The sequence below is a fragment of the Carcharhinus amblyrhynchos genome, chromosome 2 (genome assembly GCF_965287045.1).
Source record: "Carcharhinus amblyrhynchos chromosome 2, sCarAmb.v2.hapA, whole genome shotgun sequence".
Taxonomy (NCBI): domain Eukaryota; kingdom Metazoa; phylum Chordata; class Chondrichthyes; order Carcharhiniformes; family Carcharhinidae; genus Carcharhinus; species Carcharhinus amblyrhynchos.
The window spans coordinates 10,553,434-10,578,978 of record NC_137325.1 but is presented as its reverse complement, the minus strand read 5'-3'; the positions used below and the strand labels follow the sequence as shown (position 1 = coordinate 10,578,978).

Here is a 25,545-nt window from a genome sequence, read left to right as displayed (position 1 = left end):
CTTATGTTCTTATGTTCTTAAGTGGGTACCAAAGACATAGCTAGGATAAGGAAAAGGATTGTGCTGAAGGACTATGAGCAGGGAAGAGTAAAATTAGAAGGCAGAACCGCAAAGGTAATGATCACCGGAACACAACTTGAGCAGATTGGTATAGGCTAACTAAGGTCAGAGAGTTGACTGTTAGACTCAAAGGATTAGTGTAGGAGAAATGAAAAACTTTGAACTTGAAAAAGCAAAAAAAAAGCGAAAGAAATGGAAACGCAAAACATGAGTTTCGAAGGGAAAAACCAATCAGACAGTATGAACTGGATAGAGAAAAGCTTTAGTTGCAGAGTGACAGAGAGAGTAGCAGTTCAAATGAGGAATTGAATCCTGCTCTGAGCTTTGGTATGACAAAAAGTCTTCATCAATTGCCTAAATTCATTGAGAATGAAGTTGAGATATATGAAAAGGTGGCTACAAAACTAAAGTGGCCAAAGGACACACAGGCCCTCATGCTCCAAAGTGTTTTGGTCAGGAAGGCTATAGATGTGCATTCCAGCTTTTTGGAAAACATAGAAACACTACAGTGCAGAAGGAGGCCATTCAGCCCATTGAGTTTGCACCAATAACAATCCCACCCAGGCCCTATCCCCACAAACCCACATATTTACCTTGCTAATCCCTCTAATATGCACATCTCAGGAAACTAAGGGACAATTTAGCATGGCCAATCAACCTAACCTGCCCATCTTTGGACTGTGGGAGGAAACCAGAGGAAAACCACACAGACACAGGGAGAATGTGCAAACTCCACACAAAGTGACCCAAGCTGGGAATCAAACTGAGGTCCCTGGTGCTGTGAGGCAGCAGTGCTAATCACTGTGCCACCCTTAGGTTTTGAGATAGGTAAAACTGCAGCACTTGATGCATATAAGTCTGGTCCCTGAAGCATATCAGTTGAAATGTTGGACTTTAAAAAAAAAGTCATTTGATTTAATTAGTTTCTGGAAGATAAAGCATATCACCAACAGCAGGGGATGTGTAACTGTGGTGGGATTGAGATCAAACAAGCTAAGAAACAGCTGTTTTTTGAGTCAAATGGTCTTTCTCTGATAGAAAAAGCAGACAATGTATTATATAACAAACAGAAACTCATCTTAAATGTAATCTATTTTATCTTAGAATCATAGAATCCCTATACTGCAGGAGGCCATTCAGCCCATCGAGTCTGCACCAACCACAATCCCATCCAGACCCTATTCCTGTATTCCCACGTATTTAGCTTGTTACTCCCTTGACACTAGGGATAAACCTAACCCTCACATCTTTGGATCATGGGAGGAAACCAGAGCACCCAGAGAAAACCCACACAGACACAGGGAGAATGTGCAAACTCCAACAGAGAGTGACCCGAGGCCAGAATTGAACCCTATGCAGCAGCAGTGCTAACCACTATACCACCATGCCACCCACTTGTGCCACCATGCTACCCATCTTATTTTTAAATAATGCCATTGACTGTTCTCACCAGATTGAATCCTTGGTCAAATTTGTGTCTTTCTTCCCATTTTCATCCAGAATGATGTCGGTGGTTAAGTTAGCGTTGTTGTCATGAGCGGAGGAGAAGTTTGTTACCACTCTCGCTGGTATCCCCAAACAGCGAAGAACTGGTCAGAATTACAATAATACAACATGTTCAATTGTCCTGTAGTGTGGTAAGGACAACTTGTCATGACTTCAAGTTAAGAAGGGTTTATTACCAACAGTGTAAATATGGACATACAAACACCAATCAGGCAGAACTAAAGACACAGCTACACTCTCCGCTCCCCAACTCCAACTGAGGTTCCTTCCCAGCTCTGGACCCACACCCTCTCTCCCAATTGGCTCAGCTTCCCCCGCTGGCTCTCCATAGGGTCTGGCCCAATCACATGACCCTCAGGGAAGACCCCCTTAAAGGGGCCACACTACCACGGGAGTGTTTTAAAATAAAGTTTAACTCGCCACGTTTAATTGTGTTTGTGCCTCATGTGTGTCTGTGTGACTGAGGGGTGTATGTGTGGCTGAGTGCTTGACACTGGGGAGCGTGTAAAACTGGGTGTATCTGCGCCACTGTGTATGTAAGTGAGTGAGCGGTTGTGACGTGTGTAACTGCATGTGTGTGTGTGTGTGTAAGAAATGTTGGTCTTTGGCTGTGCATCTGTGCTGTATCAAACATATATGTAGGCGTGATTACATGCTGGCCTCAACATACATGTCAGGCAATGCTGGAGATAAAAGTTCTTACCTGTGTTGAATACTGCAGCAAAGACCCAGCACTGTCCGTAACAAACCGGCAGGTGAGTCTCGGAATACAGCAGTAAGATTTCGACGCTGCTATTCCAGGCCGTGGGGGCAACTCCATCGCTGTACTGACCATCCCAACATCCAACAAGAACACCACCATCATCTTTAGCATTAATCTGAGGGTTGGAGGAGATTTCATGCCACATTTTAGTTAAATTACAGATATCATTCGGAAAGAGTTTCAAAGCAACTTGGTTGATATCCTGGTAACGGGATGGCGAGCTGTTCTCTCAAAAGGCAGATCTCCCCCAGCCACACCAGGTTTGGTGTCAGGCAGGAACAGAGAATCTGAAAATGGCAGAAGCCCATTGGGGTAAATTTGCGTCGCAATTCCGTGAGTGGCGGGTTAATGGTGGCGGATCAGTCTTCCCGCCAACCAGTGACATGGATGCCGTTTGCACTGTACGAACTCTCATTGAAACAGCTGCCCACTGACATCCCATCCGGCCTTTCAATCTTGCGCCACGCCCGCGTGAAATTACATCAGCCCGAAACCCGCGCACAAGGCAGTACTCAGTTCACAGGAAACTTCGAGGTGAGTGCACCAGCTTTCTGCCATAGCTCTGCACTGCTCCTGATGTGCTGTTCACCACTCTGCCAGCTAAATCTGATCTGCATTATTCAGCCGTCTAGAACCCTAAGAACTGCAATCATGGGCTTCACAGTGGCACAGTGGTTAGCACTGTCGCCTCACAGCTCCGGGGACCCAGGTTTGATTCCCGACTTGGGTCACTGTCTGTGTGGAGTTTGATTCACTGTGTCTGCATGGGTTTCCTCCGGGTGCTCCGGTTTCCTCCCACAATCCAAAGATGTGAGGGTCGGCTGTGCTAGATTGTTCCTTGGTGTTAAGGGAGCTGGCTCTGGCAAATGCATGGGGTTATGGGGATTGGGACTGTGGTTGGCATGGGCTTGATGGGTCGAATGGCCTCCTTCTGCACTGTAGGATTCTATGTTCCCTTTTGCAGTGAGAACTTGCCCAATTTTGCACCTCTTAATCCAATCCCTCCATCCCCTCGATCAGTCTGTCTTTGGTATCCTATTAAAAGCCACAATTTTCTTTCTGTAGTCTAAGTGCCGTGATTTATAAAGTGGAAGAATGATCTCACTAGCTTGACTCAATATTGAATATTTTAATATGTGGCAACATTTTGGCAAGCTTTTTGCTCACTGTTGCCAGCCGTTAATGTGATAGTTGCAGCTTACTGACGAGACGGATCCCTCAGCTCTCTCTCGATTCAATCCACAGGATTTCCTTTCCATTTTTAGGTAATTCTCCCTTCCTGAATTTTTTGCCTGCACTTTGCACTTTGCTCCATTTAACTTCACCTGCCACCTGCCTGCCCAATTCCCAAGTCTACACAAATTCCACAATTCCGCTAGGTGAGTCAATAAGCCACATCGAAGAAAAATAGTCGATAGATAATGGAGAATCCTGGGAATTTCTACAGATGGAAATTCCTTTAGGCAGTGTAAAATTTGGATCAGTCATCCGTCCCATATATAGAACAGCTAATCGTCAAACTGGGTGTGTTCAGGAAACACATTTGACATGATGAATGATTTAAATGTAAAGGAACCTTCAATCTAAAAGTCTACCGACAATCTAGATTACTTCCCTCATCATAGAATCCTACAATGCAGAAGAAGGCTACTTGGCTCATTGAACCTGCATCAACCACAATTCCACCCAAGCCCCATCCCCACAACCCCATGCATCTACCCTAGCTAGTCCTCCTGACACTGAGGGGCAGTTCAGCATGTCTAATCCACCTAACCTCCTACAGCTTTGGACTGTGGGAGGAAACCAGAGCACCCAGAGGAAACCCACGCAAGTAAAGGCAGCCAAAAGAGAAAATGCTGGAAAATCTCAGCAGGTTTGGCAGCATCTATAACGAGAGAAAAGAGCTGATGTTTCGAGTCCAGATGACCTTTTGTTAAAGCTTTGTCCGTTTTGTCATTTGGACTCGAAACGTCAGCTCTTTTCTCTCCCTACAGATGTTGCCAGACCTGCTGAGATTTTCCAGCACTTTCTCTTTTGGTTTCAGATTCCAGCATCCGCAGTAATTTGCTTTCATCCGGACATGGGGAGAATGTGTAAACTCCACACAGACCTAACTGACCTAAGCCAGGAGGCAGCAGTGCTAACCACTGTGTGTCGCCGTGCCGCCCACATCAATTGAAGGGTTGACTTAAAAACTCTCAGAATAAACTCAAGTACAAATGGGGAGACGGTGAGGTCCAAGGCAACAGTTTGAAAGTTGCAAATTTATCATAGCTCCATCCGCACTGTCACTGTTATTAATCACCGGTGCAAGGTTCACTTTCTGGTATGTGGTACAAAGGAGTTTCTCTCAGCCATGAATGTTTTCCCATGAGATGAGAAAAAGCTTCACAACCATGTACGTATATTTGACAGAAGAGTGTTTCTTAATACATTAAATATTAGCTTCTGCTTGAGAAATCTATATTGAGGAGCAGAGTGCCTGACGTCACTAATGTTGATGAGAAGATGAGCTAAGTCGAGTGGTTATGTAACACCAGGATCTCCTTCAGTTCTCCGACAATTCTGCTGAAACATGTCAGCCGCAGAGAATGATTCAGTCAATGAGATTTTACCCTCCATCCCCTTTATATTTTCTTTCCCACTGATCTCACCCAGCATTTACGTTTGCTGTTTTATCTCTGGGAGATCAGTCAGTTTCCACTGTCAAAGTGCGGTGCTGGTTCTTGACAATGATTCACTGAAGAAAGAGCCGCTTGCAAATGAGATCTGTGCAAAGTGCTTTCACTTCAAAGCCAGCATTTGTTTTAGGGGGCACCGCGCTACACTTTTGAGAGAGGTTTTTATGAACAGAAAATAAATGGAACTGCTCCCGAGTGTTTAATTCCCTGTCTTCCCCATGGCTGCAAATCCCCCTTGTGCGTCCTCTTTCTCCCCAACAATCTTTCTCATGCCAAAATTGTATCAAAATTGGAACATTGTGTGCGGTTTTATAGGCTTTAGTAGTTCAAAAACAATCCAAAATAGATGGGATAAATTTCATGGATAGAAACTGTGCACTGGATTTTCCAACAGGTTTTGGGCTCTCCACACCAGGACCACTAGGAGTCTCTAGATTGTCCTTGCTGGGATCCAGTCCAATGGACCTATTTTGGTAATAGTGACAGCCTCTCTGCTGATCATACTATTTAGGAGAGATAGATGTTGCTTAGACAGGTCTAAGAATCCCTTCTCCTTCCCAAATTAAATTTCCCTCCCCTTGCATCCAAGTTCATCTCGGGGGGGGATATTATGGCTGGAGTTCTCCAATCTCGCACTCCTGCCACCGCAGTGAAAATAGAGAATCTGGCCATCGGCCAAATCTCCATTCACTGCAGCAGGACCGGAGAATCTTTAATCCAGAAGTTAGAGAATTCCGGACTAAATTCCACCTTTCGTTGTCTCCTTGTCCTCCAGAAAGCATCCTTTATTATCCGAGGGTCACTGAACTATAAACTCATTACAGGGCAATGAGGCAGGTCCCAAGACTACATCACACAGCAGGGATCGAACACTGCTCTGGCTGGTATTATTCTAAACCACACACTACCTGTTTAACCCACTGAGCTAACCACTCTCCCCAGGGCCACAAAGAGGAGGGTGCAATATATATGTCACACATGATTGAGGTTAAGGGAGGGAATAAGGGGCCCAGAAAGAGGAGAAGCAGTAGAATCATAGAATTCCTACAGTGTACGTAGAACATAGAACATAGAATGCCACAGCACAAACAGGCCCTTCAGCCCACAAGTTGCACTGATCATATCCCTACCTACCAGGCCTATCTATAACCCTCATTCCATTAAATCCCATGTACTCATCCAGAAGTCTCTTAAAAGACCCCAACAAGTTCGCCTCCACCACCACCGACGGCAGCCGATTCCACTCACCCACCACCCTCTGAGTGAAAAGCTTACCCCTGACGTCTCCTTTGTACCTACTCTCCAGCACCTTAAACCTGTGTCCTCTCGTAGCAACCATTTCAGCCCTGTGGAAGGAGGCCATTTGGCCCATCAAACCCACACTGACAACTATCCCACCTAGGTCCTATCCCTGTAACCCCACATATTTACCTTGCTAATCCCCCGACACTAAGAGGAAATTTAGTGTAGCCAATCAACCTAACCTGAACTTCTTTGGACAGTAAGGGGCTGGACTGTGGGAGGAAACTGGAGTGCCCGAATGAAACTCACACAGACATGGGGGAGAACGTGCAAACTCCGTACAGACAGTGACCCGAGCCAGGAATCAAACCTGGGTCCCTAGCGCTGAGTGTCAGCAGTGCCATCCCTAGTGGATCCACTACAGTGGATCTGCCACCTGTTATACAGCTTGAGTTTCCCTTTGCACCAACTTCATTAGATAGAAAAATCAGATGGAGGGAGGTCTTGTAAGGGTGCGGCTGATCCAGGACTGCATGTCTTACACTCCTGCTGGAGCTGAAGTTTCCATTGTACAATTCAAAGCATCACATTAGCAGTAAAGTGTTTCGTAGCTTCCCAAGGAGATGAAAAATCCTGCGTAAATGCACCTTCTTCCTTCTTTCGATATGGTCAGAATTCCTCCTTATTCCAGCATTCGGTGCCGTGTGGAAATCCTACTGAGCTTTCTCAAAAATATTGGAGTTAGGGAAGCGGAGAACTTGCATCTAGGTGGTGCCTTACATCGCTGAAGGGTGTCCCAGATGGTTTTACAGCCAATTAAATGTAGCTACTGTCGTAATGAAAAAAGCAGCAGCAGATTTGTAGTCAACAAGCTCCCACAAATATCAACGGGATATTGCTTTAACCCTACTGGGGATTGGTAGATAAATTTTGTTCAGAAGGTTGGGAGAACACCCAAACCTCTCCTGAAATTAGCGCCGTGGGATTGTTCACAGATATCAGAGAGGGTGGACTAGCCTTAGCTTAGTATTTCATTTGAAAACCAACACTTACCTGGCATTAACCACACAGAAATAGGCCAGTTGACCTACACTAATGTTTATTCCCTGCACAAACCGCCCCCCATTCCTCTTTATCTAATCCCGTTCACATGTCCTTCCGGGTTGCCGCATACCCTCAGAGCTGCAATGAAACCCCGGCTGGAATTCTCCCAAAAGTGCTGAATTGGCAGGAAAACTGTTCAAGGTCCCGACTGTTCTGTCAGTTCAGCTTCTCACCTCAATCTCCGCAGTCTGTGTACTGCAGAGGTCCCAGTCGTGACCAGGAGGGCGGGGAATATTCGTGTCAGAGTCTGACAGTTCTGGAACTCTGGTCCTGATCTGACAGACTCCCCATTTGCTGGCCAGCCCGGGACCCCCCCCGCAATGCTTCCCATCCAGCCCCTCCCCAAAGCCCGACTGCCATCCCCACAGCAATTCCCAGCCAGCCCTAACACCCCCCTCCCCCGGAGAGCCCCGATGTCCGGCTCACCCCCCTCATCAGTGGCGATCTCCCAACCCCCTCAGCTCAGCAGAACCCCCTCCCCCGCTGACCTCCCCTGGGGTCAGACTCTTCCCCCAAGGAGGCAGGATCTCCTGGCAGACCACCCCACCCTTCGCAACCCGCCGCCCCAATCAATGCCCCCCACCTCCATCCCAGGCCGATCCCCATGCACAATGGCAATGGGACCCCCCCCACCCCCACTGATCACCTCTAGGCCCTGCCCACAATAAGCCCTGCCCCGATACCTGGTGGGCAGTGCCAAGGTTGCCCCTAGGCATGGGCACTTTGCCCCTTGGGCAGTGCCAGGGGGCACAGGCTGGCATTGCCAGGGTGCCCATGTCCAGAGGGCACCAGCCCCCATCACCCAACCCCCTGGGGTTGGGGCCCCATATGCCCCCCCTTCATTCCAGCAGGGTCTCCCACTAGTTCCCCAAATGTGGGGAGCTAGTCTAAACCCCACTGGAATGAAGTACTCCTGGCGGGTTGGGGGATTCAATCAGGACTCAAGGGTGGGTGCGTGGACTGGGCTGCCGGCAACGGTGGTGGAGGTGGTTTCAATAGGGTCTTTTAAGAGACTTTTAGATAACTACATGAAGCTTAGTAAGATAGAGGGTTATAGGTGAGCCTAGTAATCTCTAAGGTAGGGACATGTTCGGCACAACTTTGTGGGCCGAAGGGCCTGTATTGTGCTGTCGTTTTTCTATGTTTCTATGACTCAAAAGTTCCCGATAATTACATTTAAAAGACACTTAAAGTATATATTAAGAACAGATTCAACTGACTTACCTGCCTTCCCGCCTGTTTCCAGTGTGGCCTGCCCTGCGACTGTTCTCTAGCTCTGGGAGATGTGCATGCGTTCCTGGTGCATGTGCAAATCCCGGAACAAGGCCGCAGACACTCACCTCCCACCCCGACCTGCCAGAAAAGTTGTGGGTTGCGATGGGAGAATGGGGGCCATTGTTTCTAAAAACTCCCAACATTACTCCACAGTATTGGGACCATGATCCTGCAGTTCTGCCCACTCACCATTGCAGATGCAACTCGCGAGACTTTAACTGGACACCCCCTGGTTTGCAAAGGCATCCGTGCTCTGTCCAGGATGTAAATACATGACTCCAATATTCCTCTTTCGAACTGGATGAAGTGAAAGGGGTAAACAGATGATTAGAAAACGAAGATGCAATCATTCATGCCCGCATAATAGCATCATTGCGTTTCCTTGATACATTCCGAAAATTAGAGGTTGTGGCTGCGGTGACTTCAGCCGGGCTGATGAGGTTGGCTCGCTAGAGTATGGACTATCTGATGAGTCCTTCCTCGTGGACCTGCTCCTGGGCCTGGCGAGACTCACCATCAATAGATCCAGGCAGCAGGCGATCTATGGGGTCATCCATCCTGACTGTCTGCCCCTCTACCATGGCTACATTCATGGCCAGGTGCCCCAGGAGAGGGAGCGTGTGGTGTCCACAGGCACAGTTCACACCTTCCGCGCCCACTGGGCACCGCAGGGGCTGGGGTGCATTATTGACCATGATAATCACCTTTTGGTTTAATGTTTTAAGTTTCCTTTCGACTTTGTTTTTTTGTTCGGGCTGTCCCCTTCCTTTTGGGGAGCTGCCCCTTTTAATTTGTCCCTAAGTTAGTTTGAGTTTGTTTATTTGATTGTTGTCAAAAGAGATATCTGATGGTTAAATCAGGGAACCTTGTGCTCCCTATTTAAAGCAGGTATGTCAGACTCCCAGCCTGCATTTAGCAGGGAGCAACTGGAGAGCTGGCTGTGTACAGATGTATGGTGTAAATAAAGTAACTTGGTGACGGGACTTTTGCTCGCTGGATTTATTTCAGTGGCCTGGATTTTCACCATGTCAGGTTGAGTCAGGAGCCCCTTAAAAATGGCGAGTGAACCACACATCTGGCCCTATTAACCAGGCCCACTGCGTTGCAGTGTTAAGCATCTCTTACTCCTCCGTAATTACACAAAGTCAGGACAGTTTTTTAAAGCGTTGTGGTTCAGGGTCCCTCAGAGGAATCGTGAACCCCAATATAAATGATTAGTGACTTTTAAAAGTCATGTTCAAAAGATCCCACTTTTAATATTAGTGTTCGTTAATGTAAGTAGAACCTTCTCATGTTGATGATGTAACAGAACACATGACATGACTCCCGAGGGTGGTGGTGGGGTGGGGTGGGGGGGGGGATGTCCAAGCTCCAGCAGTATAACACATAAACATATAAAGCTGTACATAGTTCAATTTTGTCCAATAAGCCAGTTACCACTTAGACATACAAACGTCTCAGCAATCACCGCTCAACTAGGCAAACCTACATACAATGCCCCCATGCCAAATTACATCCCCACCCACCCCCTGTGTCCCCTCATGCCCCCTATGCCAAGCTCTGCCTTCCATTCCCATTGGCCCACTTTCCATAACCAATGAAGGCCACAATGTAAAGAAAAGCTCTGAAAAATATAATCCACCGATCACTTTCTCTTATAGGAAAAAAAAATCTGAATGTCAAGCAGGTCCTTTGAAGTTTCACAAAACACAAACACTTGAAAACACCTATGAGAAGAGACGTTGTAAAATTGGCTGCAGAGATCAGGCAGCCTGATCTGTCAACCAAACAATGTCTTTTCCTGGACAGCAGGTGTCCTAATATTCTAATAGATGTCTGGGTTCTCAATCAAGCCTCATTATGCACCCTTGGCTATTTAATCTAATCCTAATATTGGCCATGTGCGCCTGCCTGCAACTGAAATTCCTGATCCAAGCCTTGACTGTGTCTAGGCTTGATTATTTGAATGTTCCATTGGCCATCTTCCATCTTCTATCCTACATAAATTTCCAAAATTCTGTTGGCCATAACTTGGTCCTAACTAATACCAAGTACAATTCACCTGCCAATCACTGACTTACTTTTGCTCCTGGTCCAGCAATGCCTCAATTTTTAAATTCTCATCCATGTTTCCAAATTCACAACCTCACCCCTCCCCATCTCAAAAACCTCCGCCATCCCTGAAACCCTCCAGTGCAGAAGGAGGACATTCGGCCCATCGAGTCTGCACCAGCAACAATCCCACCGAGGCCTTATCTCCACACATTTACCCCACTAATCCCTCTAACCTACACATCCCGGGACACTAAGGGGCAATTTCACACGGCCAATCAACCGCACATCTTTGGACTGTGGGAGGAAACCGGAGCACCCAGAGGACGCAGACATGGGGAGAATGTGCAAAGCCCACACAGACAGTAACTCAAGCCCGGAATCGAACCCAGATCCTTGGAGCTATGAGGCAGCAGTGCTAACCACTGTGCCACCATGCCACTCTCTGAGATCTCAGTGCATTACTGCAATTCTGACCTATTCTGTATTCCTGACTTTAATCCTTCTTCCCTTGCTCATCATGCTTTCCACGGCCTAGGGCACAAGCTTAACAATTTCCTCCCTGAACCCCTCTGCCTCTCTTTTAAGACACTCCTTCAAACCTGCCTCTTGGACAAAGCTTTTGGTCGCCTGTGTGAATATCTCCTTGTGTGGTGTAATGCAAAACTTTGAGATTTTATTAGATGAAATGAGCTCCAAAAATGGGAGTGGTTGTGTACTTCAAAACCTTCCTTTGCTAGCAAACCTCATTATGCGTGCAGCTGTAATGAAAGAGGCCATAAATCAATGGATCAGGTACAGCCTGACATTAGTAAGGACAGCAGGTTTCGCATTAGCTAAGTGAGTTGTACCAAGCCTCTGTAAAGTTGAAGTTTTGGAATTTTATTCATTAGTATCACAAGTAGGCTTATATTAATACTGCAATGAAGTTCTGTGAAAATCCCCTAGTTGCCACACTCTGGCACCTATTCAGTTACGCTGAGCAAGAACTTAGCATGGCCAATACACCTAACCAGTACGTCTTTCAGACTGTGGGAGGAAACCGGAGCACCTGGAGGAAACCCATGCAGACATGGGGAGAACATGCAAATTCCACACAGTCAGTGACCCAAACCGGGAATCTAACCCAAGTCCCTGGGCTGTGAGGCAGCAGTGCTAACCATTGTGCCACCATGCTACCATCTTGGAGTAACTAGAGGAGGTCAATAAATCTTGCCCTTAACACTCAAATCCCAGGAATGAATTAAAAAGAAAAATCAGTCAATGGCGTGACCTTTTCCCCATTTCGAGGGCATGTCTGCCCTTTTCCTGGGCAAACACAGTAAGGAGTCTGACAACACCAGGTTTAAGTCCAACCAATTTTCCTGGGCTGCAGGACGGAGATGTTTATTAAAAATATCTGAACATCACAGAGGCAAACTATCCAAAAGATGCACAAAAGCAATACCTGGCCAAACATCCAAGCTCTGGAGGTTACTTCGGCAAACTTCCCATAGTAAATGCGACCAAAGTCATTTAAGACATATTCTTCATTTTCTCCTGCATTAGGCAGATAAACCGTGTCCTCTGAGGTCATTCCAGCAGCGCCAGTCACATGTTTGAAACAAATCAAGCGGAATAAATTAGACTTTGTGTGTTTTGTGTCTAAAGATGCACAATGCACAATAATATTCCACACTGGGAAATCCTAAAACATCTTAAATATTTAAGATGTATCTACCTTCTGCTGTATCGTAGCAGGAAGTGCAAAATGAGGATTAGACAGTAACTTCTTCCAGATTTTCAGCTGGCTTCACACATTGGAGCAAAGTTTTCATTTAAGATATCTTTTATCAATGTTCTGTTTACACTTCAGTCCCATGCTCCTGATCTATGGATACCCGGTGTGAAGGGGGACGGGGAAGGCGGAAGACCTCCTTGTGAAGCTGCTCCTGGTCCTGGCCAAATGTCCGATAAACAGGTCCAGGCAGCGAGCGACCAAGGGGAGTCATCTGCCCCTCTATTATGGCTATATTCACAGCCTGGTGTCCCTGGAGAGGGAGCATGCGCTGTCCGAGGGCACTATTGAGACGCTCTGTGCTCATTGGACACCGCAGGAATTGGGGTGTATTATCAACTCCTTTAACCACATCTTAGTTTGATGTTTTAAGTTTCCTTTCTGCTTTGTATTTTGTTTCGGGTGGTTCCCTTCTTTTCGAGGGAGAGGGGCTGCCCTTTTTGCTTTGTCCCCTAGTTTTATTTCCGTTTGATTATTTTACCAAAAAGAAAGTTGGAGCAAAGTTTCTCAGTGTAGCGATATCATCTGCCCAATTACTCCATACACGCTCGCTGGAGTTTATAGGTGGGTCACTTTCCCACCTCTCACTCCCACAGCGAACCCTAACCAGCCTGCAATGCAGGTCAAAAATTTGAGTGCAGGCAACTTGTGAGTTTCCAACTGTTTAAATCAATGGTTTAAAAATCAGGTAGAGCATTCTCCCAAATTTCTGCTGCATGCCAAAGAGGCAAGGAAATTCATTCCTCAAGTTCTTGGTTACAATTAAAACTTGCTCATGCCAGTCAAGAGAAGGACTGTTAACAAAATAAAAAGACTAAAGACTATGTAGTCACATGATGGCAGCTCAACTGAATGCTACCATTATGGAATCACAGAAACCATACAGTGCAGAAGGAGGCCATTCAGCCCATCGAGTCTGCACCAACCACAATCCCATCCAGGTCCTATCCCCATAACTCCATGCATTTACCCCTATCAAGTTCCCTGACACTAAGGGTCAATTTAGCATGGCTAATTCACCTAACCAGCACATCTTTGGACTATGGGAGGAAACCGGAGCACCTGGAGGAAACCCACGCAGACACAGGAGAATGTGCAAGCTCCACACAGACAGTGACCCAAGCCAGGAATTGAACCCAGGTCCCCGACGCTGTGAGGCAGCCAGCAGTGTTTACCACTGTGCCACCATACTATCCCAAGGGGATTTGACAGGAGGATGTGGGAAGGGAATTAATTAGTTGCAGTTTTAAAACAAAACTAGATTTAAAGAGATATATATTTTTAAAAGCAGCCCATCGATTTGGTATTCATTACTAATTTGATGATTTCACAGTGAAACATGTGGTATGTTAAAAGAAATACAATACCTTGACACCAAGGGTTGAAGAGAACATAAATGTCCGTATCTTTATCTCTTTCAGTCCTGCGGATTCCAAATGGGGTCATCACAGCTACATACATTCTGAATCGTCCTACAATGCAATGTGGAGGGGATATGATAGAGAGAGTGAGTGTGTTGTTCCAGGCCGACTCCACTATGGCTCCCCATTTTCCTTTCTCCAATTGTTCCTGGATGTAAATCGGAATGTATGTTCCTTTGGTGATGTCTGGGTACCGACCTGCAACAGAACACCATTGATTGACTTCTTTGCATTTCACCTTGGTGGTATGTGTTTTTACATGCAGACACATGCTCACACGCACACACATGCATGCATACATGTGTACATGCGTGCGCACGCACACGTACATGAATCTCAGGCTGTTCATTTGTAGGGCATAAAATGTCTTTACAGCTTGGAAAGACATTCAAAAGGCAAAAGAATTATGATTGGCTCAAGTGGGCTTGAAAATAGACTTCAAGCGTGATCTTACCGGCTGTTCACACCACACTCCCGCTACAGCGAGGTCAGAGAATTCAGAGTCCGTTGACTGCAGTGGGATGGGAAAATGCGGCTGGCGTGAATGGTGGTAACATTCCAGCCTTCCAAATGGAATTCGCACTCTCAGAATACTTCTCTCATAAACACCTTTTGTAGTTATGTTAGTTGCCAGGTATTTATAAGATAAACAGTTTTAAAGTTAAGTAGTTGGAAGACATTGCCGCAATTAGCTATCTTACACTGCAAACCCCATCCACAACCTGGGCCTAAGCTCTGCCCACACTTCAAACATTTACCCCGGGCTCTCCGCTATGCTTCTGACGTGTCATGTGGCCAAGAGACCCCCGACTCCAGGCACTGTTATTTCTCGATCCTGTTTTTAGTTTAGTTTATTTTTCCAGTCCATGTGGTAGATGTTGCGATATTTGTTTTGGCGAGATTTATCCAGCCCAACCTCACAAACAGTTACAGCCGAAAAGCCACAGCCAGTCAAGTCTGTTTTATTTTATTTTCATTATTTTATTTGTGGTGTGTGAGGGAGAAAGGAATTGAAGGATTTGTTGATAGGGTGAATGGCAGAAGGTTTGCATTGAGCACCAACACTGACATGGGCCAAATAGTCTGTTTCTGTATTCTAACTTAGAACAGGAGACCTTAGAATGCCTACAGTGCAGAAGGAGGCCATTCGGCCTATCGAGTCTGCACCGACCACAATCCCATCCAGGCCCTATCCCCGTACCCCCACATGTTTACCCTGCTAATCCCCAATTTAGCGTGGCCAATCAACCTAACCCGCACATCTTTGGAGTGTGGGAGGAAACCGGAGCACTTGGAGGAAACCCACGCAGGCACGGGGAGAATGCGCAAACTCCACACAGACAGTGACCCGAGGCCAGAATTGAACCCGGGTGCTGTGAGGCAGCAGTGCTAACCACTGTGCTACCGTGGCACCCTTCTATGCGAAGTGATTTGGATCATGTGGACGTGAAAATTCCTTCAGAGAGTAGCACAAATACTTAGCTAATTATACTTCACATGTAAGCCTTTTTCCTCAGTTCCCCCGGCCTGACCGATGCCTCAGGATCTACCTTTTGAAGTGTGAAAGGTCACTGTTAAACATGTGAATAGACCGTCCACATCGGTAAGCTGAGAGATAGCTCACTATGAAGCCTTGTGCTAAGCCTTGTATTGTCCGTAGTTAATAGAATGTCTAATGAAAGGTAAAGTTTGCCAACAACCTTTGCCTCCAGCAGTCTCTCCCAATCCTAACCAAGGACAATGTCTAAGAGCCACAATGATGACAACAGGATTTTCATGGTCTCTCTTTACTCCCCGTTCAGGAACTGTTTCGCGTTGTCTGCCATTGGTTCACTGTTCCTGATCTTCCAAGCTGGACCTTATTTTTGGAAAAGTCTTGTAGTTGCATCCGAGGGTTCTGAAAGAAATGGCGGAGGTGATAGTGGATGCCTTGGTGGTTATTTTCCAGGCGTCGCTGGATTCCGGGGAAGTGCCGGAAGATTGGAAAACGGCTAATGTTACGCCGTTGTTTAAGAAGGGTGCCAGGCAAAAGGCAGGGAATTATAGGCCGGTTAGTTTAACGTCTGTTGTAGGTAAAATGTTAGAAACCGTCATCAAGGAGGAAATAGCGAGGCATCTTGAGGGGAATTGCTTGATAGAGCAGACGCAGCACGGTTTCGTTAAAGGGAAGTTGTGTCTGACAAATTTACTGGAGTTCTATGAGGATGTGTCTAGGGCAGTGGATAGAGGAGAGCCGGTGGATGTGGTCTTTCTTGATTTTCAGAAGGCGTTTGACAAGGTACCTCACAAGAGGTTATTGCAGAAGGTCAGGGGACATGGAGTTGGGGGTAGGGTGTTAGCATGGATAGAGAATTGGTTGTCAAATAGGAGGCAGAGAGTGGGGGTCAATGGGTGCTATTCGGATTGGCGGTTGGTGGCTCGTGGAGTGCCCCAGGGATCGGTGCTGGGGCCTCAGCTATTTACCATTTATATAGATGATCTGGAGGAGGGAACCGAGTGTATGGTGTCGAAATTTGCTGATGACACCAAGATTGGTGGAACAGCAAATTGTGCGGAGGGTGTGGAGAGTCTACAGAAGGATCTAGATAGGCTGGGCGAATGGGCCAGGAAATGGCAAATGGAATTTAATGTTGGCAAGTGCGAGGTGGTCCACTTTGGTAGGAATAATGGTAGGAAGGATTATTACTTACGTGGAGAAAAACTGCAGCAGGCGACGGTGCAGAGGGACCTCGGGGTCCTTGTGCATGAGTCGCAAAAACCCAGCTTGCAGGTGCAGCAGGTGGTCAGGAAGGCAAATGGGATGCTGGCCTTCATAGCGAGGGGGACTGAATATAAAAGTAGGGAGGTCTTGCTGCGGCTGTATAGGGCATTGGTGAGGCCGCAGCTGGAGTACTGTGTGCAGTTTTGGGCGCCGTACTTACGCAAGGATATTTTGGCCTTGGAGGGAGTGCAGAGGAGGTTTACTAGGCCGATGCCAGGGTTGAGGGGATTGAGCTATGAGGAGAGGCTGAATAAACAAGGCTTGTACTCGTTAGAGTTTAGAAGCATGAGGGGAGATCTCATTGAGACGTATAAGATGATGAATGGGATGGATAGGATAGAGGTGGAGAGACTCTTCCCGCTCAGAAAGGACAGTAGGACTAGGGGGCACAGCCTCAAGATAAAGGGGGGGCGGTTTAGAACGGAGTTGAGGAGGAACTTCTTCACTCAAAGGGTGGTGAATCTCTGGAATTCTCTGCCCGTTGAAGTGGTGGAGGCTGCCTCGCTAAATATTTTTAAGACGCGGGTTGATGGGCCTTTGATGAGAGAGGGGATTAAGGGTTATGGGGAGAGGGCGGAAATGTGGAACTGATCCACGACAGATCAGCCATGATCTTATTGAATGGCGGGGCAGGCTCGAAGGGCTAGATGGCCTACTCCTGCTCCTATTTCTTATGTTCTTATGTTCTTGATGGCACTGATCCTAGAAACCAACCCTGGCCTGTCTGACCTCTGGTCTGGCCTGAAATCTAAAGCTTTGCTACAAATGCCCACGATGTGCTCAACAGTAACTGGCGTTTGCATGGGCCTCGGGTCTGTATCAGTCAAAGGGGTAATGAGAAACAAAGGACATCTCAGATTGGTGACGTTAAGCAGAATTCAGATAAAAGATTACAGACAGGGAACATGAATTCTCTTTCTCTCTCCCCACATGCCGCCTCACCCACTGAGCTTTTCCAGCATTTCCTGTTTTTATTTCAGATAGTGAGGTTGATCGCAGATCGCTTGCATAGAATAGGGAAATCTTTCTGCTGATAGAATAGAATCATAGAATCCCTACAGTACAGAACAAAGAACATTACAGCACAGGAACAGCCCTTCGACCCTCCAATCCTGCACTGATCATGATACCAGCTTAAAACCATATGCACGTACGGAATCCAAATCCTTCCATTCCCATCCTATTCATCTAGGTGCCCCTTAAATGCAGCTCTCGTACCTGCTCCCACCACTTCCCTGGGCAGCGTGTTCCAGACATTCACCACCCTCTGTGTAAAAAACCTCCTTCACACATCTCCTCTAAACTTTTCCCCTCGCACCTTAAACCTGTGCCCCCCTGCTAGCACTTGACTTTTCTACCCCAGGAGTGAGCATCTGACTATCCATTCAGCCTGTACCGACCACTATCCCACCCAGGCCCTACCCCTGTAACCACACATATTTACCCTGCTAATCCCCCCCTGACACTAAGGAGCAATTTAGCACAGCCAATCAACCTAACCAGTACATCTCTGGAGTGTGGGAGCATATCGGAGCAGCTGGAGGAAACCCACCAAGACACAGTGCCAAACGTCACACAAACCGTCATCTGAGGCCAGAACTGAACCCGGGCCCCTAGCGCTGTGCCGACCACAACACTGGGAGCAGTGCAGAGAAAACAGACCCTATGTCACCCAATCACCTCCTGTTTTTTTGGGAAAAAACATAGGAATCTAGACAGCCCTGTCATGCTGATGTTGCCAGGCAGAACAAGAGAAGATAAAAAGCTTTAACCCTACTGAATAAAGAGAGGACTGTCTCTTGGATATCACTGACATGTCTCATATTGACCTGAAAGGAAGCAGAGGTATCATTCTGGAGAGAGAAAAAACTTGACAAAATCATAGCTCCGCCTCTGTTTGGAAGGTTGCCTGAAGATTGTCAATAAAAAGGGGGCACAGTTCAGACCTCCCTCTCTGCTATATCTTTGTCTCTGGGTGAAATGCACTTCAGTTAATGCCAGATAACTTTTCCTGGAACTGTAAATCTGATGAGTGACAATGCAATGAGCTTAGATTTCTTTCATTTCACCTTTTTTCATTCATTCAAGAGCCTGAAGGCATTGCTGTCCAGGCCAGCAAGTCTTGCCAATTTCCTAATTGCCCTAGAGAAGGTAGCAATGAGCCGCTTTCTTGAACTACTGCAGTCCATGTGGCGCAGGTACACCCTGTGCTGTTAGGTAGGGTTTTTTTGCACCCAGCAACAGTGAAGGAACGACAATATATTTCCCACTCGGGATGCTTTGTGGCTTGGAGGGAAGCTTGCAGTTGCTGGTGTCTGCACGTATCTGGTCCCCGTGTTCTGGTGGTAGAGATCTCAGGTTTGGAAGCTGGAGAAAATTGGAGGAAGCCTCACGACCATTCTCTGCTAAAACTCATCTTGCTCAATGGCATCAACAGGCAAAAGATAGCTTTGGAAGGGATCTCCAGTGTAACGTATTTGGTTCAGAATCCCTATAGGCAAAGCCTTTGCTGATCTGCAATACCCGATTCACAGGAGCAGTAAGAGTTCATCGTGAGGTATGTAGTGACCAGTGCGCTAACCACTTAATGAACAATTATGCCAACTATAATCAAAACTCCAGTCAGCTCCTTCCTTAGATATAACAGTGGCCTCCATGCCCAGTGACCCCAGAACAATTTCAGAATAGGTTGAGGACAGACAGTATGTAAGATAGATACCAGATTGCCATATTATTGGTCACCATTGCTCATATGGCACTAACATAAATCATTGCACCGATAGCAATACCCAGCTAATGACATTTGGGATGAAAAATAATTGGTACATGTTTAAAAATGTTCTAAATTCACCTCCTGGCTTCTAATCATGGATTTCAAGTATTCCAAACACATTGCTAGCCAGCTGAATAACAGCGCACAGATGGTCTGTGTTATATAAATTATTTTCCTGATAAGACTGTTTACTGCATTCCCAAAACATGAAGTCACCCCCTCTGAGAGTGCACTGCTTCTTAAAGAGAGGTTTATGCAGCATCTGTGTGCAAGACTCATTCTGCACATTGTTTCATGATGGTAGCAAGGCAAGTCCCTCACACAGCATTGTACGCTGCATAGAAAACTAATCAGCTTCAGCAGTGATCTGGGCCAATTTGCCAACATTTTGTCCTTGATGTAATTGCCTCTGGCTGCACTTCTGTTGTCTAAGACCTAACATGCAATGGTCCCTTCCTGATATAGTAGTGAAGCGGTTATGATAATAGAAAATAGAACATAGAACATAGAACATTACAGCGCAGAACAGGCCCTTCGGCCCACGATGTTGCGCCGACCAGTTACAAAACAATGACCCACTAACCTAAACCAATCCCTTTTCGTCCATAAACCTATCCACGGATCTCTTAAACGCCCCCAAACTAGGCGCATTTACAACTGCAGCAGGCAGGGCATTCCAATCCCTCACCACCCTCTGGGTAAAGAACCTACCCCTGACATCCGTCCTATAACTACACCCCCTTAATTTAAAGCCATGCCACCTCGTGCTAGCTTTCTCCATCCGAGGAAAAAGGCTATCATTATCCACCCTATCTAAACCTCTAATCATCTTATATGTTTCAATAAGATCCCCTCTTAGCCGCCTTCTTTCCAGCGAAAACAACCCCAAATCCCTCAGCCTCTCCTCATAGGACCTCCCCTCCATACCAGGCAACATCCTGGTAAACCTCCTCTGCACCCTCTCCAAAGCCTCCACATCCTTCCTGTAATGTGGAGACCAGAACTGCACACAATACTCCAAGTGCGGCCGCACCAGAGTTGTGTACAGTTGCAACATAACGCTGCGACTCCTAAATTCAATCCCCCTACCAATAAACGCCAAGACACCGTATGCCTTCTTAACAACCTTATCTACTTGATTCCCAACTTTCAGGGATCTATGTACACATACACCTAGATCCCTCTGCTCATCCACACTATTCAAAGTCCTCCCGTTAGCCCTATATTCGACACATCTGTTATTCCTACCAAAGTGAATTACCTCACACTTCTCCGTAGGGGGATTAGCTATGCTAAAGGTTGCGGGGATAAGGGGGGGAGGTGGAATGGGTTCAGGGTTGTGTTGCTGGGTAAGATGCAGGGAGTCGGTACATACTTGAAGGGCTGAATGGCCTCCTTCTATGTGGAAATTTCTATGTAAATAGGACAGTAAACCAGAGGGCTGGACTAGTAACATCAGTGTGACATGACTTCAAAACCTCAATCGGTTTTCAAAACATAGAAACATATAGAGACATAGAAACTAGGAGCAGGGATAGGCCATTTGGCTCTTTGAACCTGCTCTGCCATTCATCTTGATCATGGCTGATCAGCAAATTCAATATCCTGATCTCCCCTTTTCCCCATACCTCTCGATCCCTTTAGCCCCAAGAGCTATATCTAATTTCTTCTTGAAATCACACAAAGTTTTGGCCTCAACTACATTCTGTGGGACTGAATTCCACACATTCACCACCCTCTGGGTGAAGAAATTTCTCCGCATCTCAGTTCTAAAAGGTTTACCCATTCTCTTCAAACTATGACCCCTAGTTCTGGACTTCCCCGTCACTGGGAACATTCATTCTGAATCTACCCTGTGTAACCCTGTTAGAATTTTACAAGTTTCTATGAAATCCCCTCTCACTCTTCTAAACTCCTTTGAATATAATCCTAACTGAAAGATTCCCCCCGCAGTGAATACAATCCTAACCAACTTAGTCTCTCCTCATATGACACAGCTGCCATCCCAGGAATTAGTCTGGTAAACCTTTGCTGCGCTCCCTCTATAGCAAGGACATCCTTCCTCAGATAAGGACACCAAAACTGCACACAATACTCCAGGTGTAGCCTTACCAACATCCTATACGATTGCAATAAAACATCCCTATTCCTATATTCAAAGGATGCTGGAGATTTTTTTTATTTGTGGGACAGTAGGCCAGCATTTACTGTCTGTCCCTAGTTGCCCTTGAGAAGATGATGGTGAGCTGCTTTCTTGAAACGGGGCAGTCCACGTTCTGTGGGTTGAGCCACAATGCCGTCAGGGAGGGAATGGTGGATTGTGGTAAAATCCACTGGTTTGTTCCTGAATTGCTGTCCTTTCCTAGTCTGAACTGTATCTGATTCTCACCACTTTGGCTGATTCCTTAAGGCTCTCGGGAGTGGACCAGCATGTCAGTTTGTTTAAAGCTGTTTCAAAGGGAGACAGGAATAAAACAAAATGGACTGTTCAGTCTTGATCTAAGTTATTGAACAGGACGTGACAAAGAGGCACCAAATTCTGCCAATCCTCAAATTCTCCCAGTAACATCTGGGATTGGTGCCAGAGTAGTCTGATAGAGAGTGGGAAAAGAATAGTGAGCCAGCACAGACACAATGGACCAAATGGCTTCCTTTGTTCGATGATTCTATCACTAGACATAATCATATTCAGAGAAACGTGTCTATCAGCCCTTGTTCAATCTTCCAAACATCCCTGGATAAGTCCCATCTGAGTGGCAAAAGAATGCAGATGAGAAAAATATCAGCCATGATTGAATGGTGGATCAGATGGACCGAGTGGCCTAATTCTGCTCCTATGCCTTATGGTGTTATGGTCTTTATCTTGTAGATATATCATATTAGTTAATAAACTCTTTCTTGTTGAAGCCCTAATGAGTGACCTCCCAATTTACTTCTGACTCAGTGTTTCTGATGGGGTGCCTTTCATGCTTGGAAACATTACAATAAAAATGTCCACTCTTTCAGCTTGACCCTGTAAATAAATAATCTAACAATTCTTTCTGAGCGGTGTTGGAGGTGGACTTTCCAGAACCTGCTCCAGAGAGACACCTTGTGGCCAGAGTCTGCAACTCCATTATGACATCTGGCATAAAACCAAAAACGAAAAGTTGACAAACAATTTATATTGGTAAGCATTGACAAAAAATAATCACCAAGAACAGTGATATCAAGAATTGTATGCCCTTCAAATAGATTTTTAATGATGTATATAAATTCTATAATATTTTTCACACTGGATTTTCTTTTAACACTGGCTTCTGCAAATAGTCTGTTATAGAATCTACATCTTCTTTCATCTCCTTCAAAATGAATCGGGTATTTACCTCATTCCTCTCCTGGGAATGATGCACAACTATTGACCTAATTTTTTCTTCTTCAAATATTTATTCACTTCCCTTTTAAGAGCTATTATGGTTCTGCTTCCACCTTTGTTTCTGGTAAAATATCCTGTGCCCTGATAACTTTCTGCATAAAACAAAATCCTCCCACTCTCTTCATCCATTCTTCTGGTGATGATTATGCCCCAGTCATCAACATAGGCCAAAGGAAATCATTTTCCCCAATGTACCTCATCAAGATATCTCATTTATGAATAATGCAATTCGATCTAATGCTAACTGTTCTTTGTTCCATTGAAAATGGCCCCGATTCTCTGGTCTCTCCTCACACCTAAAGCTCCTGCCTTGGTATGACTTCAGCAAATCTCTGCTGTATCATCTCCATGGTCTTAACATCTTCCTAGAATAGGACACTCAAAACTGGTTAAGTGGTCTAAGGGCACAGTGGCCCAGTGATTAGCACTTCTGCCACATACACCAGGGACCCGAGCCTGATTCCCATCTTGCATCACTGCCTGCATGGATTCTACACCTTGTCTACGTGAGTTTCCTCCGGGCACTCCGGTTTCCTCCCACAGTCTGAAAGGTGTGCTGGTTAGGCACATTGGCCATGCTAAATTCTCCCTTGATGTACCTGAACAGATGCCAGAGTGTGGCGACTTGGGGACTTTCACAGTTACTTCATTGCAGTGTTAATGTAAGCCTACTTGTGACACTAATAAATAAATGTAATCAATAATCTGTATGGGTTTGGCATTATCTATTTGCTCTTGGGTTCTATTGCCAGAATTTTACTGCTGTGCCCATCCCAGAATCGGGGGGTGAGGCTCACAGAACAGAATTTTCCATTGACCTCAGGCGGGATTTTATGAGCCTTGCCTCAGTGAGATCGCAAAATCCTGGACTATATTCTTTAATAAAATAATAGGATATTCCCTGTTTTTGAATTTATAGCTGGTTGTCAGGTGTTGAGCAAGACAGGAACTCATCTATTCGCATCATCTGCCTTTCAATGTGGTCGCTGCGACCATACTGGGCTCTTCTCCCATCAGCACACTTCTAGAAACTGAGACTGATCCAATAACTCAATGGGAGGCTCCATCATCCACCTACAATGCTCCATTCTAATGAGGAACTTCTGTCAACGCATCAAGTTGTTGATCTGGAACCCTCTGCAATAGCAACATTCAAAGGGGAATCGGATAAATGCTGAGATTAAAGGTCAGCCTTTCAAACAGCTAGCACAGGAAATGGACTGAATGGTCTCCCTCTGTGCTGTATCAGATTCTATTGCACTTTTCAAACAAAACTTTGCTTTACAAAGTTAGTTTTTTTAACAGTTCTACGCATTTGCTTATTCACGGCACCATGGCAGTGCTGCCTCAAAGCGCCAGGGACCCGGGTTTGATTTCCAGCTTGGGTCACTGTCTGTGTGGAGTCTGCACGTTCTTTCTGTATCTGCATGGGTTTCCTCCAGATGCTCCAGTTTCCTCCCACAGTCTGAAAGATGTACGGGTTAGGTTGATTGGCTGTGCTAAATTGAACCTAGTGTTGGGGGATCAGCAGTGTAAATATGTGGGGTTACGGGAAAAGGGCCTGGGTGGGGTTGTGGTCGGTGCAGACTCGATAGGCTGAATGGCCTCCTTCAGCTCCATAGGGATTCTATGACTTTATGTTGCAGCCAGTAGAAATTTATCAACAGCTGGTGTTAAGCTGGCTGGTCTGTGGTTACCCAACTTGTCCCCTCCAACCTTCTTGAACAGAGATGTTACACTGGCAAACTTTCAATCCTCTGGTTCAACCTCCAAAGCCAAGCACATTGGACAGATTATGGTCAAAACCTCAATGTTTCCTCAATGTTCCGATGATACACAAATGAAAACTTCTCCACCAGATGTTTCATTACTATTTCTTTCTCTACAGTCATCTGAAGAACCCAACTGCCCTTGTGCTCACTGGGGCCTGATATCACTTTCCTCTGCAGTAACAATGCAAAGTATTTCCACCTTTCAATGATGCCCCCTAAAAAGTTTTATTTTTCCGTCTGCAAACATCTCTACTGTTTTATTTAGCATCCCATCTTTAACTCCAGGATATTGCTGCAGAATTTCCTCCAGGCAGTTTTCCAGACCCAACTGTCTTCAGCTGCTCCAGTTCCAATTGTCCCTCCACCAAAAAGTCAGATGTGGGGCTGGTCACTGACGATTGCTTTGTGTTCAGTTACATTCGCAACCCCTCTGGTAGTGAAACAGTCCATGTCCACCTATAGCAAGACTGGGACAATGCACAGGTTGTGGCAAAGTGGGAAAGCGAAGGCTTAGTGGTATTATCATTAGACTATTAATTCAGAAAACTCAGCTTAAGTTCTGGGGACCCGGGTTCAAATCTTGCCTCAGCAGGAATTTGAGTTCAGTTTAAAAATAAACTGGAATTAAGAATCTAATGATGACCACAAAACCGTTGCCGATTGTTGGAAAAAAACCATCTGGTTCACTCATGTCCTTTAGGGAAGGAAATCTGCTGTCCTTACCCGGTATGGCCAACATGTGACTCCAGGTCCATAGAAATGTGGTTGACTCTCAACTGCCCTCCGAACAAGGGCAATTAGGGATGGGCAATAAATGCTGGCCAGCCAGTGATGCCCATGCCCCATGAATAAAAAATAAGTAAAAATAGGTGCCACCTAAATGCCAAGCAATGACCATCTCCAACAAGAGAGCACCTAACCACCTCCCTTATACTTCTATTGG

General features: G+C 45.9%; 1 protein-coding gene across 1 annotated transcript in view; it reads right to left on the bottom strand.

Annotated features, from left to right (window-relative positions):
- LOC145352263 (coagulation factor XIII A chain-like) overlaps window positions 1-25,545 on the bottom strand; it is a 106,163-nt gene that overhangs the window by 31,132 nt on the left and 49,486 nt on the right. The window contains exons 4-8 of the mRNA XM_080202007.1: window positions 13,828-14,079; window positions 12,131-12,249; window positions 8,821-8,928; window positions 2,270-2,444; window positions 1,511-1,649 (exon numbers count right to left, since the gene is read on the bottom strand). Coding sequence (XP_080058133.1) covers window positions 1,511-1,649; window positions 2,270-2,444; window positions 8,821-8,928; window positions 12,131-12,249; window positions 13,828-14,079 — 793 coding nt within the window. The remainder of the gene's footprint in view (window positions 1-1,510; window positions 1,650-2,269; window positions 2,445-8,820; window positions 8,929-12,130; window positions 12,250-13,827; window positions 14,080-25,545) is intronic.